A 14,673-nucleotide genomic window follows, 5' to 3' on the forward strand; every position below is an offset into this window, starting at 1 on the left:
CCTGACCTCAGGTGATCCACCCGCCTCAGCCTCCCAAAGTGTTTGGATTACAGGCGTGAGCCACCATACCCGGCCCATCACATATTTTTAAGTCCTTACTCTATTGTTTTTCCATGTATTTTGTGAAAAATAGACAAGTAGTAAAACACACTGTCTCTGATCTTTCGAATCTCAAATCTGGGTAAGTAAATATGTATTATGTTTGGGGAAAAACAACAATAACAAAAGTCAGGCAAAACCCAAATATGAGTGACTATGGAGAAATTCAGATAGAATCTATGCATGCTGAGGGATGTAACATGAATGGTAAGATTACCCTAAAAAGGCTGTGTAGGTGAAATGTTATAAAGAACAAAGACCATGATAAACATAGCCATAGTGATTTTCATACAACTTCCACTGATGACTATCACTTCTGAAGTGTGGACTGCCGGCCATCTATTGAGGTTCACAGTTAAATGCCTGGTGTTGCAGTCAGATCACCAGGCCCCACCCATCTAACTGTGCCACTACGGACAAGTAACTTAGGGCCTCAATGCCTCAGTTTCCTTTCTATAAAATGGAATATATATCGTACTTGGCTGGGCGCAGTGGCTCACGCCTGTATTTCCAGCACCTTGGAAGGCCGAGATAGGTGGATCACTTGAGGTCAGCAGTTTAAGACCAGCCTGGACAACATGATGAAACTCTGTCTCTACTAAAAATGCAAAAATTAGCCAGATGTGTTGGCGCATGCCTGTAATCCCACTACTCGGGAGGCTGAAGCGGGAGAATTGCTAGAACCCACAAGGTGGAGGCTGCAGTGAGCCGCAATTGTGCCACTATACTCCAGACTGGGTGACAGAGTGAGACTCTGTCTCAAATTAATAATAATAACAATAATAAATGTACTTGTCTTAAAGGGTGTGGAAAGGATTAAATGAGTTAACATGCAAAGCATCCGAAGCAGTGCCTGGTAAATACCTTAATAAATGTTTTCTTAATAAATGATTTCTCACTGTTCCCCAATTCTGGGCTGGGAATATATTAAGGTATTGTTGTTTACCTCAACGGAAATTGCAAAAGTGCTCAATTCAGTTTTTAAAAAATGTATGTCATATAGCTCATGTAAGATGTAGAAGTGAAGGCATAAAATCAATAAAAAAATTAATGAGTTTTATATCTCCATAAAGGTTGGGAGTCATTGCTCTAGGGCAGAGGCTGGAGAAATGAACATACCCATGTATGTCCTTTTTTCCACTGCTGTTATCTGACATTCTCTAGAGACTCTTTGCAGTACTACAGACTCCTTTTTTTTTCCTTCTAATTCTAGGGTAAGTTCACAACTGTTGGCCATTAATAGCTTCTGAATCATTCTTGCATTTACATAGACATGATGATAAATAATCAGAGAAAATATTAAGCTAGCTTTGCCAATGATAAAAACATTTGTAAATTTATCTGGGTTTAGCACATTCTTGGATAATTTTATCTTTTAAACAAATTGTGTAATTTCCAATTCCAAATCACAATTTTTCCTTTTAGCACAAACATATTACCTTCTGAGGTGTGTTAATTAAAAGAAAAAATGAAAGACTAGTAACATGCACAGGAATACACAGTCAACTATTTTGTCCAGAGCTGATATGCTGGGCTATAAGGGTAGAGCTCTTGTAGAATTATTCAATTTTGTAGACTGTGTGACCAAAAACCTGTGACCTATTCACATGTTCTCAAAGTGTAACAAGAAGCCTTCCTAGAAAGCCATGAGAAGGAACTGGACCACTGTAGACAGTTGTGGGGTGTTATGGTCTGATGTTTATGTCCTCCCAAAATTTCATACATTGAAACTGTCTCATTTAGGTATGTCTGAAAGCTGGTTTCTTACATTTTCACAGCAAGAACATGAGTTAAAAAATAAAGTGAAGGTATTAGGAGGTGAAGCCTCTGGGAAATGATTAGGTCATAGGGGTGGAGCCCTCATGAGTATTAGTGCCCTTATAAAAGAGGCTCCAGAGAGCTGCCTTGCTCCTTCTACCATGTGAAGACACAGTAAGAGGGTGAGGTCCATGAACCAGAAAAGCAGGCCCTTACCAGACACTGAATCTTTAGGTACCCTGATCTTGGACTTTGCAGCCTCCAGAACCACGACAAATAAATTTCTGTTATATGTAAGCCACCCAGTCTACGGCATTTTGTTATAGTAGTTGAAAAAGACTAAGACACAGGGTAAACCTGCTTAAGCATTATCACAGAAGATGATTTAGGAATAGGCATGTCATGGATCCTTTAGTTTATTTTTATTTTTTTTTAAATAGAGATGGGGTCTCACTATGTTGACCAGGCTGGTCTTGAACCCCTAGCCTCAAATGATCCTTCCATCTTGGCTTCTCAAGGTGCTGGGGTTACAGTTGTGAGCCACTGCACCTGGCCTAGTTTTTAAAAATGAGTTCAATTTTTGATTTATTTTTTCAAAGCAACTATTTAGACTTTCTTTGCCAAATGTTCTTTTATCTCAAGAAGCAGGAATCAAGGAAAGCATTCTTCCAACACCCTCTAGGAGTCCTGGGGGAAAGCATTTTGTGCTCTAACATATGTCTCAGTTTTGGAGCCTCTGTAGCATGTCAGTGTGTGGGCAGACTTGGGAAAGTGCAGCAAGAACAGCAGAGCAGTCTGCTCTGGCAGACAGTATCACTTATAGATGCAAAGCCCACCCAATGCTAATGTAATTTACACACCCTGAAGATAGTCCTGAAAATTCCAGAAGCAAAAGCAAAACATAAGACACAAAATGGGACACAGTCTCAAAGTGCTAACGGCATTTTCACATAATACTTTTTATTAAGTTTATAATAATGACTTTCATTTCTGTAACATCGTTCTGCTGAAGAGTTAAATATCCTCTAAAGACCTTTTATTCATTTTTAAAGTTCCAATTCATCCTGACAATGTTCCCATGGAACAGAAGGAAATTTGCCTGCATCTTATAGGAGAAAAAACCCAAAACCCAATTAGATGAAACATGTCGATGTGATGAGGAAGCACGACTGGAAAGCTCACATAAGCTCTGCCATGGCAACCCACGATGCCACCCCCATACAAGGGAGCCTGCCAGGGTTGTTCCCTGACCCTGGGAGAGCTACACCAACAACGCTGTGAAGACCTACAAAAGCTTAAGGTTGGTAAGGTATTGCTGTGGTTTCAAAGGCTTAGATGCTGGTTTCCTTGCTAGGTAAGAAACCTTGCTTTCAGATTTACAAAGAATTATGGCAAAGATTTCTACTGCAATCTGCCAGATCCCAACTATTTTTATAGTTCTTAGGCCAATAACACATTCTCTCTGAATTCTATGACAGTGTTTTTGAAACCACATACCATGGAACCTTCAGAGATTCAGGGTCACTCATTTGAATTATTTCAATTTCAAGTATATTAAGGCTAATCTAAGAGGATTACAGCCCTCATCTCTGACTTCCCATCATGTTTATCAATAGCTCCTTTTGGAGCTATTGTTTTTGGAGGTTGACTTTACACTAACAAGTTACTGCTCTTATCTTTTTAAATATTCTATGCACAGTTAAGTTTAAAAAAATGTTGTTTTCAAAAAATCTCCAGAGAAGTGTGAGACTGGTTGCTCATTTATCATTTTACAAATATTTATTGAGCACTTATGTGCAGAGTGTAGCACTAAGCTCGGGGGATGCAGTCATGAGTGAGGTGGGGACTATCTCTACTGTCATCTGCTATGCATATAACAAAGATCACCAACTGACAAGAGACTTCACATTCCTGCAGTCACTCACATTGACCTTTTACAAGAGGTTGGAAAGCCTACGGATATGGTGAGTTTTAAGCCCAACCTGCTGAGGAGTCTCGTTTTATGGTTGTTGAGCAGAGTCAACAAAGTCAATTTAATAAAATGCAGAGTATTTAGAGATATAAGCAAAGGGGAAAAAATAGAAGCAAAGGGCAGTGCTTATCTACATTTTAGATTCTTGTATTAGATTTGGAGAAGATTCTTGCATATTTAAGGTGTCCTGTAGAACATGCACATTTTTTAACTTAGGAAAGCAGAAAATTGTAAGAACTGAACCAAGTCTCTGAAATTACTTCCTAGTTTTACTTCAGTCAAACCGGAGCTCAAAATATAGAGTGTATATAAATTTCAGTCTATAGCTAGAGGATTACAAATAGTAATTTTCCTTTCATTGAACTTTTTGGTATTCAAATCTTAATAGCTAACAGTTATAGAGCAATTTAATGTTGGCTAGATACTACGCTAAATACTTTACATGCGTCATTTTATTTAATTCTTCCAACATCTAAGATGATGGCATTATCATTCCCATTTTACATTCCTCTTCCTCCCTGGCCCCTCCCAAATCTCATGTCCTTCTCACATTTCCAATGTATCATTTTATTTAATTCTTCTAACATCTAAGGTGGTGGCATTATCATCCCCATTTTACAGATGAGTAAAAGAGTTCAGGCAGATTAAGTAGATTAAGTTTGACCTTCTCTTTAAGATAGAGGTCACACAGTAGAAATGTTACTACATCAACCGCACAGTGCTGAGAAGATGAAATGGTGGGACATATACTTTTCAAATGAGAGCTCAGGATTACAACTTGCTCCTTCTTTTAAGAAAATATTACAGCCACAAGAGAAAAAAATAAACTATCCCATGAAGGACTTGATATGGCTCAGCCTCCCACTGCTCAAAGGAATGGCTGTTCTTCAGTTCTTTTATGTCACCCTCTCATTAAGTCAGGAAGAGCCATAGGTTTGTGTTCTCTTTGGGATTAAAAAAAAAGTGAGCCTTTAGTCTCATCCCTCTTGTAGTCTTTTCTCTTACATAAGAAAATCCTGTTTCTATTAGTTCCTCCACTTAAAGCAACAGTTGCTGCAAAGGCAGCTGAAAGCAGCATGTAACATATCAGATGGACTGACGACATCATGGTTATTTAATGGTAGATCCTCTTTCTTCAGCTCTGGGCTCTACTCTATTTCCAAACTTAGGCTTGGCATATGAGAAAATTGGGAGTGAGGAGTTAGGCATATTCATCTATGAATGACATAACTATTACATGTGCTAGGTGGTGTTGTTATTACTCACTCTTACAGAATATTGACAGAGGGGTTTAACATTACTTCTCTCAGGATCAACTCTTCTTGTATAGAGAGTCTAAAATTCTGCTGTCTGATCAGTGCTATCTTATATAAAATAACTACTGATCTGAGATCCTGGAAGCACCATAGAATACGGCTTTGCCTTAAGACTTACTATACAATTACATAACAAGTTGAATGTACCAGAAATTAAGGCAGGGTTGGGGGAGTACTAGAAAAAAATGTTCTCCCATTCATTAAAGTTACAAGGAAACTTCTTTCAAAATGGCTCCTAGAAAACCTCCGAAAAGACACAGCATGCATATTACATTATATGTGTGGGTTTATGTGTATTTATGTAGAGTTGGAAAAAGCTGATCCAAGAAGGAGATTTTAACTCCGCTTTGGTATCAGCTTGCTTCAGAACCATTTCAGAATAATCACCTTATTTTTAAAAGTTCTGCTCATCAATGAGAAGAACCAAAGTTGTGGTTTCTAAGAAAGTTATGCTTCCAGGAAAGAGAGAAAAATAAAATGACTAGGAAGTACATGGAGGGCTCTTATCATTTACTACTTCCTTGAGGCAGGATTCTATTTCAAGCATTCCAGGTAGAAGAAACTCATGTATACCTTTAAAGAAGTTTTGAAAAGTACTTGCAAGAACTTTAGTGACCTCTCCTATTTATCTGGAAACTCTTCTTATATAAGAGAAGTTCTACATCTACAAATATTTTTCCATACCTCAAACAGACCCAAATGCCAAGACCTATGGCATCTTTGTACTAAAGTTAAATACCGCTGTTAAGTCTGCTTTCAAATTCTCCATCTACAAATAAGAATTCAAGTCTGACTTTGGGTAGCATGGATTGGATTAGGAGATTCACTGCTAAATTTGGAAAGTGAAGATCTAGATGTGCCAGGGCTGTTGCAAAGTGGCTTTGTTCCATAGGACAAATAACTGAATTTCTATTTTGGAACTTCAATTTCATCACTGACAAAATGGGGTCAATACTACCTACTGTGAATGTCCCAAGGGTTGGTTGTGAATTTCTCATGAGGGCATGGATGAAAGGGCGTTTTGAAAGGGTGAGTGTAGGTCTCCTGCAGGAGGGGTCTTTTCAAGACAGGCCTTTTATAAACCCTTTTGGCACGCTGGTGGTAGGAGCAAAAAGCAGGTGACTGCGGCCTGTGTGATGGACATCCTGGAGCCTGGGTCAGCTACCCAGGGGGTGGTCTAGTAATGGGGGGTTGTGGGAGGGGGGCAGCAACAGCAAATGAAGCCAGAAAAAGCAACATAGGAAGAACTGCCTTGGAGCCCCAGGGCTTCAGGAGCAGGTAGGTAGACACTGAGGAGCAACGCAGGGAAGGAAAGCCTGCTGCCTAGGACAAGCATGACAAAACAATGCTCAGCGCTTGCCAAACCTGCATCAGGACATGAAAAAATAAAACTGCAAGGTGATGTATGCATGTCTACGCATAGGTGAGCATATGTGTGTCTCTACATTATTAGGGTTCATTAATTTCTGAGGGTGGCTAGTTGAGTTTACCTTTGATGAAGGCTAGTGTGTCAGAAAAGAACTCAACATTCATGCATCCTGGTGTTAAATTCTGAGGCCATGGTTGCACTTTCTAGTTCTACAGAGCCTTCTAGTTTTAGCCAGCTGCACTCTTTAGACCAAGGCCTGCTAATGTAATCAGTCACTTTTATGAGTACCTAAAATTATAGCTGCTACGTACCCATTAAAATAACTTATTTATTCATTTATTGTTTATAAGAATTTGTGGTTAATGCATCCGTAGTCATTGTTTAAGCCATGGTTCATTACCACACATAACTGCAGGATGGGGTTCTGTTTTGCACATGTGCTCTGACCCCCTGGGGACATAAGAGAACATATATTACAAATGCACATACATTTAAAGCATATGTTTTAGGTAGGAAAGAGGGGACGCTACTCTTATCCAATTGTAACTAAAATCATGACGTTGTGAAAGAGCTCACTATGAATGGAGTTGTGTCAGTAGCCTAGAAGTAGGCTCTGGTTTTCCTCCTCCAGTGTATTAAATCATTTGACATTTAGGTCACCTAGGATGAGGACTGAAGGGCATGCTCTAACCAGTACAATTGTAACCATACATATTTATAAATATTAAAGGTAATTATTATCCTTAAAATATACCTAACAAATGTCAAACCAGATTGTGACAATGACTTAATTTATATTTTGTAAAAGTATCACATGTGATACTGTTTTTCACATACTAGGTCAAAGTACTAAGTGTAAAAAGAAAACGAAAATGCTCCTTTGTTAACACTTGTCATTATTCTGCATGTATGTAATTTCTAGAATCAAAGGCCTCCAAATCTATTAATAATCACAAATTTGCAAAAACTATGCATTATTTCAGATAACACCAAGCAAAAATAGCACCAAGATTCTAATTTCACTTAATGATATTTTCAAGATATCCCCCAGTTTGAAAGCATGCAAGTCAAGGGTATGCCACTAAATAACTGAATCAGTAACTGTGGAAAAAGTTAAATGATGTATCATTTTTACATTTCAAGGATAGTAATGTCCTGCAAAATAAGTAGTACACACCATCTGCATCAGGCAAAACGTTGTCAGATGCTCTCAAAATAGGTCTCTGGACCCAGAGAGAAATCAGCATTCTAATAACATTTCACAACAGTGTGGCACCTGGCTGGTAAAGATCTACAAATGAAACCACCAAAAAAAAAAAAATTGTGCATCGCCACAATTAGAAGTGTGTATATGTACATGTGGGCAAACAGTGCAGAGACCATATTAATTCAATTATATTTTGGTTTCTTTATGTGGTAAAACACACTAAGAGAAGTATTAAAGAGGTAAAGCAATAGATACAGATGTATTTAAAACTTATAAATGAAGTGAAACAAATATGAATTTTATTATCTCAAACAAGGCTAACTCCCAGGGCCAACACATGATGTAATATCTAAATATGTTAAATTGGTGAGGAATAGAAAGACCAACCTGTGACAAAGAGGCAATGCTGTCTTTATAAAAGTCTGTTAACACACAGCCGCAACATAACTTTACTAACTCATTCACCATAGCTTGAATTCTCTTCCAAAGACAGAGCTCCTTTAGATACCTTTATATTCTTTATATATTTATATTTATATATGCCGTTATATTATATTCTCCTTTAGATACCTTTATATTCTTTATATTCTTCCAAAGACAGAGCTCCTTTTAGATACCTTTATATTAATTCTGAGCATTACTATACTGCCTGGCACCTAGTAGGTGCTCAAAATATGTCAGACTTTCAATAAGCTCATTATTTTAATTAAGCGAAGTTTGATAAAAGTCTTAAAACATTCCATTTTATTTAAATTTTGTGTATCTAAAAAAATTAAGAGTGATTTAATTATGGAGTTGAAACTAGAAGAAATAGGATATTTCAGTTTAAAGCCATGCCCCTCCCTCCCTCCTTTTTTTTTTTTTTTTTTTTGAGATGGAGTCTCTTGCTCTGTCGCCCAGGCTGGAGTGCAATGGCACAATCTTGGCTCACTGCAACCTCTGCCTCCCTGGTTCAGGTGATTCTCCTGCCTCAGCCTCCCAAGTAGCTGAGATTACAGGTGTGTACCACCACGCCTGGCTAATTTTTTTGTATTTTTAGTAGAGATGCGGTTTCACCATGTTGGTCAGGCTGGTCTCGAACTCCTGACCTCAAGTGATCCACCCGCCTCAGCCTCCTAAAGTACTGGGATTACAGGTATGAGCCACTACTCCTGGCCTTTTCTTTCTTTCTTCAAATATTTACTGAGAGTCTACTACGGGCCAGACGTTATGGTAGGTGCTGGAGATTTACAGTCTAAGAGAAGCACACATACTTCCTTACATGCACACAATTGAGGGCCATGACAAAAAGACATGGCAGGGATCCAGAGGAGGAATGAAGAATCCAGGCTGCCATCAGCAAAGACGTGAGTGCTTCAGCTATGGAGAAGGCTGTTACAAGTGAGAGTATGCAAAAGGAAATGAAACTTTGAAGAACATGAACATTTAAAAGGTAGGTAAAGGAAAAGAACTGAATGAGAAGGATGCACTAGGTATGTCAAAGTTAGCTTAGTTATATCATACCGGAGAACGGAGTTAACCTAGCTCTCAAACTGTATTATCTATTAAAGGGTCAAAATACATTTTAGCTAGTAGATTACATAATTAATGTTAGCTATGTATTAGTCATGGCCCTACATAAATGAGTCTTGCATCCCTTTATAATAATAGTCAACATTTATTTATTGAGTTTGGTAAATACTGTCCTTTGAGCTTTATATGTAATATAGTCATTTAATCCTCATGATAACCATGAAACAGGTATTATTAGCAAGCCCCATTTTACAGATTAGGAACCAGAGACTCAGAGATATAAAATAACTTGCTCGAGGTTACAGAGTTAATATATAGTAACTGAAATATGAAAACAGGCAGTCTGATTTATTGATCCCTACTCTATTCTTTCCATTTTCATTTTAAAGATTAAAATAAAACCGTTTTTCAAGACATGTCACAGGATGGGTCTGAGAAATAAATAAAATGATATCTATGAACTGTGTGAAAACTGTGAAAAGCTTAAGAATGTAAAATATCATTGAAAGGTGGTTCTAACAAAGTATAATAATGTCCATTTCTGGCAAAATCTGACTTCATTGTTTCCCCTGGAGGGAAGTGTTGAAAACGATGAATTTGTGGAGAATCACTTTGGAGACTCCCTCTATCACCAGAGGATGAATTATTTACCACCAATATAACCAGGCATACCTGGGAGCAAATTACTGATTCCAGGGCCCATTTGTAATCCCATATCAGATTCCTTTGTCACACAGAAGACAAAGTTGGACTGAAGTGATGTTTAAGTTTTAAGGGAGCTGATATCAGAAGTTGGTATTTTAATAAAAATAATATTATATATGATCCTTGTCTGTCCAGACCTTTCATCTGAATTAACAGTTATGGACTGAATGTCTGTGTCCCCCAAAATTCACATGTTGAAGCCATAATCCTCAATGCAATGGTTATCTGGAGACGGGGCCTTTGGGGATTATTTAGATCAGGTCATGAGGGTGGCAGGGCCCTTAGGATGGGATTAGTGTACTTTTATAAGAAGAGGAAGAAAGATCAAAGTTCTCTTCTCTCTCCACTTTTTGAGGACATAGAGAAAAGGTGCACTCTGCTAGCCAGGAAGAAAGACTTCCCCGGGAACTGAATCAGCAGATGGCTTGCTGTTGGACTTCCCAGCCTCCAGAACTGTGAGAAATCGTCTGTGGTTTTAGCCACACAATCTATGGTATTTTTTTAATGGCAGGCCAAGTTATGCCAAATACACTTAAATTTTAATATGTGAGGCTCTGGGAGAGATATTTTTGTTGTATATTGCCCCAGAGGAAATGATAGTGAAGAGTTTGATGATTTGCTTAATGCCAAAAGCCAACAGCAGGTAGAATTTGAATGTGCATCCTTTGATTCCAAAGCTGTGCTCTTTCCATTGAGTTGTTTGGACTCCTGTTCTTTATATTTATTCACCCCATGTCAGTTTTAAAGGCCTTAGAAAAGTTACCAGAGAATAAAAGCCTATACATTCAGTACTTCAGAGGCCACATCTCCCTCTGTGGCCAATTAACACTAGATTTACTTTGATGGTCATTTCCTATAGAGTACCTATGTTCAGTTTTTCATCATTAGAAGGCCCTTTTCAGTGTGTGTTCTAAGACCACAGGCCCTCAGCTTGCTACAATCCTAGGGGAGGCCCAGCTTCTCAGCCCTCAGAAAGATAAATGGTTTACCTCTTTATACCAACATGGATTGACACTTTGCACAGTGCCACTTAAAATTCAGTACCTGTTGATTCAGCTAAGAGATTAAAAAGAAAAAAAGATATTTATTCTTTGTTCATGTGAAAATGTCGTATGCATTAATCCCATTAAACAACAGAGCCTGCATTTAAATCTCATTCTAAATCCTATTTCCAGAGTTTTAATGTTTGAAGGTGTTTGTGTCTTCAAAGGTGTGACAATAAAAACTAAAAGATTGATCTTCAAATTCATTAATATACACAAGAAACAAAAAGCCAACAAATTAGCACACCCAAAGGAAAAAGATTTTTTAAAAAATAGCCACACAAAGCGCATCCAGGGGGTGATGCTTTTTTATTGGACTAATTGCAAGGAAATATAAAAGGGTAAGCTTTTACTAATCAAGCTCTTTTCACTCAGCCATGAAGAACTGCTAGGCAGAGCAAGCAAAGAGACAGGGTGTTAATGTAAGCCTGATAATTAAATTCAGGATCAAGTGGATCAGAGGGAAGGCCACCAAATGTAAAAATCAGGTGGAGGTAAGAATTAGAATCCCAATCTTTTATAATATTATATGGATTGTCAACAGAAGAAGAGAAAGGAAACTTATGAAAGTTTATTTTTTCTTTCTAAAGCATCAATAAAAGTGGTTATATTTAAGAGAAAAGTGAACAGTGACAATACTGCAGAGGTATTTTGTAGCATCCTGCCTTCCGTGACATAAAGCACTTTTCTACATACTCATCTCCATTTATCTTCACATAATCCCTGTGGAAAGAAATAGGCAAGATCAGGCATAAGGGACTCAATCTTGCCCCAGATCACATAATTAGAGAGTTGACACAACAGGCCTAAAATCTTAGCTTCTGAAATTCAGGTCAGTAGCCACCATTATTCTTCAAACATTTTGTCAGGCATAACAATGATAAACAGAGAAAGGACAGAAATGATGTAAACCAATGTTTAAAGATGTCTCTAGTGTGAAAACATGTCTTGCTATCCTCTGAATTTGAGTATTTCTACTTTTCTGAAAATATCGAATGAGGAATGGGAAACAGCCATCAAAATGTGGAAAGGGAACCACCAAAGTCAGGAGGCAGAAGTTCTAAGTTCTAATCCTAGCTCCTGTGCAAATTTGGACGAAATCATTCAAACTCCGGGCTTCAGTTTTCCTACCAACAGATGAGGATAGTGGAAGAGATGTCTTCATTTCACTGATCAATATGCCTTCAGCCTGCTGCCACATATGCTGTGCTTGGAGCCGGGCAAGGACAGCCTTCATACTGGAGGGCCTCAGGCTTGAGGAGAAGGTGGAAAGAACATTACACATGGGCCAACAAATACAGTAAATCATGATAAAAGTGATGCTATGCTCCATATGGTGGCATCAGATCAGAGAGGAAGAAGAGGCTTATGGGTGGGGGGACTGCAGGGAAGTCTTCACAGAAAAGCATATTTCAATTTAATTTTAAATTCTGGGGTACACGTGCAGGACATGCAGGTTTGTTACATAGGTAAATGTCTACCACGGTGATTTGCTGCACCTATCAACCCATCACCTAGGTATTATGCCCAGAATGCATTAGCTATTTTTTCCTGATGCAGAAGAACATTTTTAAACTGAGTTTCTGAGAATGTTTCCTTGGTGATCAAGGTGTTTTGGGAAATGTAACAAGTTCAGTGTGGCTGGAATTTAGGGTCCACGGGAAGATGGAAACAATTTATGAGAAGTGAGATAGAAAAGAGTTACGTGATGCAAAGGGCCTCATATGTAGCGTTAAGGGCTTTGGACTTCTAAATCATGGCACACCACCACAGAGTTGTAAAGACAGGAGCAATCCCATTTGCATTTTATAATAATCACTGTAGGCATGGCAATGATTGGATTCAGAGGAGGAGTAGAAAGAACTGAATCTAGAATTCCATGGTGTATACATGCTACATTTTCTTTATCCAGTCATCCGCTGATAGACACTTAGGTTGATTCCATGACTTTACTATTGTGAATAGTGCTGTGATAAACAAATGAGTGCAGGTATCTTTTTGATATAATTATTTCTTTTCCTTTGGGTAGATACCCATTAATGAGACTGCTGGATCAAATGGTAGTTATATTTTTAGCTCTTTTGAGAAATGTTCATATTGTTTTCCATAGAGGTTGTATTAATTTACATTCCCACCAACAGTGTATAGGTGTTCCTTTTTCTCTGTATCCTTGCCAACATCTGTTTTTTTGACTTTTTAATAATAGCCATTCTGACTGGTATAAGATGGAATCTAAACAGTCCTGTCAGGAGCTTAGGGTAACGTTTCAGGCAAGAGATGATGAGGGCATGTGGGGTGAGGAAGAGCCAACACTGCCAAGAAATATTTAGGAGGAGGAATGCTGGACTCATTTGATCAAATAAATGTGGGTTATGACAGAGTTGGAGTTACCATGAGGTTTCCGGCTTGGGTGATTTTGTAGATGAGGAATGAGAAGACTGAGGTTAGGGAATATGAACAGATAGAATAAATGGCTCTTCCAATGCTAAAGTCTTCTTGTGGAAGAAAGACATCAGGGTACTTGGCGTTTTGGGAAAATGGGCCCTCATATATTAAGATCTATTTATTCAGTTGAAGTCGGATATCTCACAGAGCAGTACAGGGCTGGATGTCTACTGGGGTAAGTGGCATCATTTTACAACGGGCTGCTGACAGCATGTGCACGTGGGGTGAAGAAATTGGCTGAAACTTACAGGGTCCTTTGTACCCTGAGGACACACACAGGCAGCCTTAGATACATTCATACAGCTTCTGTCCAGTTTACCTATGGATTTATTTTATTTTTTATTTTTTGAGACAGAGTGTCACTCTGTTGCCCAGGCTGGAGTGCTCACTGCCAACTCTGCCTCCCGGGTTCAAGTGATTCTCCTGCCTCGGCCTCCTAAGTAGCTGGGAGTGCAGGCAAATGCCACTGCACCCAGCTAATTTTTGTATTTTTTGTAGAGATGGGGTTTTATCATGCTGGCCAGGCTGGTCTTGAACTCCTGAGCTCAAGAGATCCATCTGCATTGGCCTCCCAAAGTGCTGGGATTACAGGCATGAGCCATCATGCCCAGCCACCTATTAATATTTGTGGCTCATCCACTGTACATTTTTACAGCCTCTAGTTAATGGTTTGCAGGCATTTTTACCTTCAGATTTTCTTCATCTCAAGAACTGTTCCGTCCCTTAACATCAAATAGACACACCCACACCACACACATGCACCCCGTGGTAACTATCATTTATATGCCAATGGCACCTACATTTACATCTACAGACTTGCCCTCTGCTCTAAATTCCCAACCACAACCACCAGTTGCTCACACTAAAACTAGGTGTCATCCTTGATTCTTCTCTTCATTTCCTTCCATAAGCAACTGCCGTTAACAGTTTTCAGAACACATCCTAGTTGCATCCACTTCTCTCCTTCTGTAGATACCATTCTAGTCGCGGCTAGCATGTCTTTCTCCTCAGCCACAGCCTTGGCCTCCTCACTCATTCCCCTGCTCCCTTCCACACTTTTTTCTTTTTTGAGATGGAGTCTTGCTCTGTCACCCAGGTGTGGCACGATCTCAGTTCACTATAACCTCTGCCTCCCAGGTTCAAGCGATTCTCCTGCCTCAGCCTCCTGAGTAGCTGGGATTACAGGTGCCCGCCACCACCATTTTGTATTTTTTGTAAAAAATACAAAAATTAGTACTGGCTAATTT

The 14,673-nt window shown here is 38.8% G+C and overlaps 1 protein-coding gene across 13 annotated transcripts in view; it reads right to left on the bottom strand.

Annotated features, from left to right (window-relative positions):
* Window positions 1-14,673, bottom strand: part of KLF12 (KLF transcription factor 12) — a 458,192-nt gene that overhangs the window by 52,059 nt on the left and 391,460 nt on the right. Inside the window, exon 7 of one of the 13 annotated variants that reach the window (XM_063650939.1) lies at window positions 11,586-11,704. The exons of the other annotated variants lie outside the window; for them this stretch is intronic. Within the exon in view, the coding sequence (XP_063507009.1) occupies window positions 11,593-11,704 (112 nt within the window). The 3' untranslated portion in view covers window positions 11,586-11,592. Of the gene's footprint in view, window positions 1-11,585; window positions 11,705-14,673 lie in introns of those variants that run through there. 13 annotated transcript variants of the gene reach the window in all.

The sequence above is a fragment of the Pongo pygmaeus genome, chromosome 14 (genome assembly GCF_028885625.2).
Source record: "Pongo pygmaeus isolate AG05252 chromosome 14, NHGRI_mPonPyg2-v2.0_pri, whole genome shotgun sequence".
In the NCBI taxonomy this organism is placed as follows: domain Eukaryota; kingdom Metazoa; phylum Chordata; class Mammalia; order Primates; family Hominidae; genus Pongo; species Pongo pygmaeus.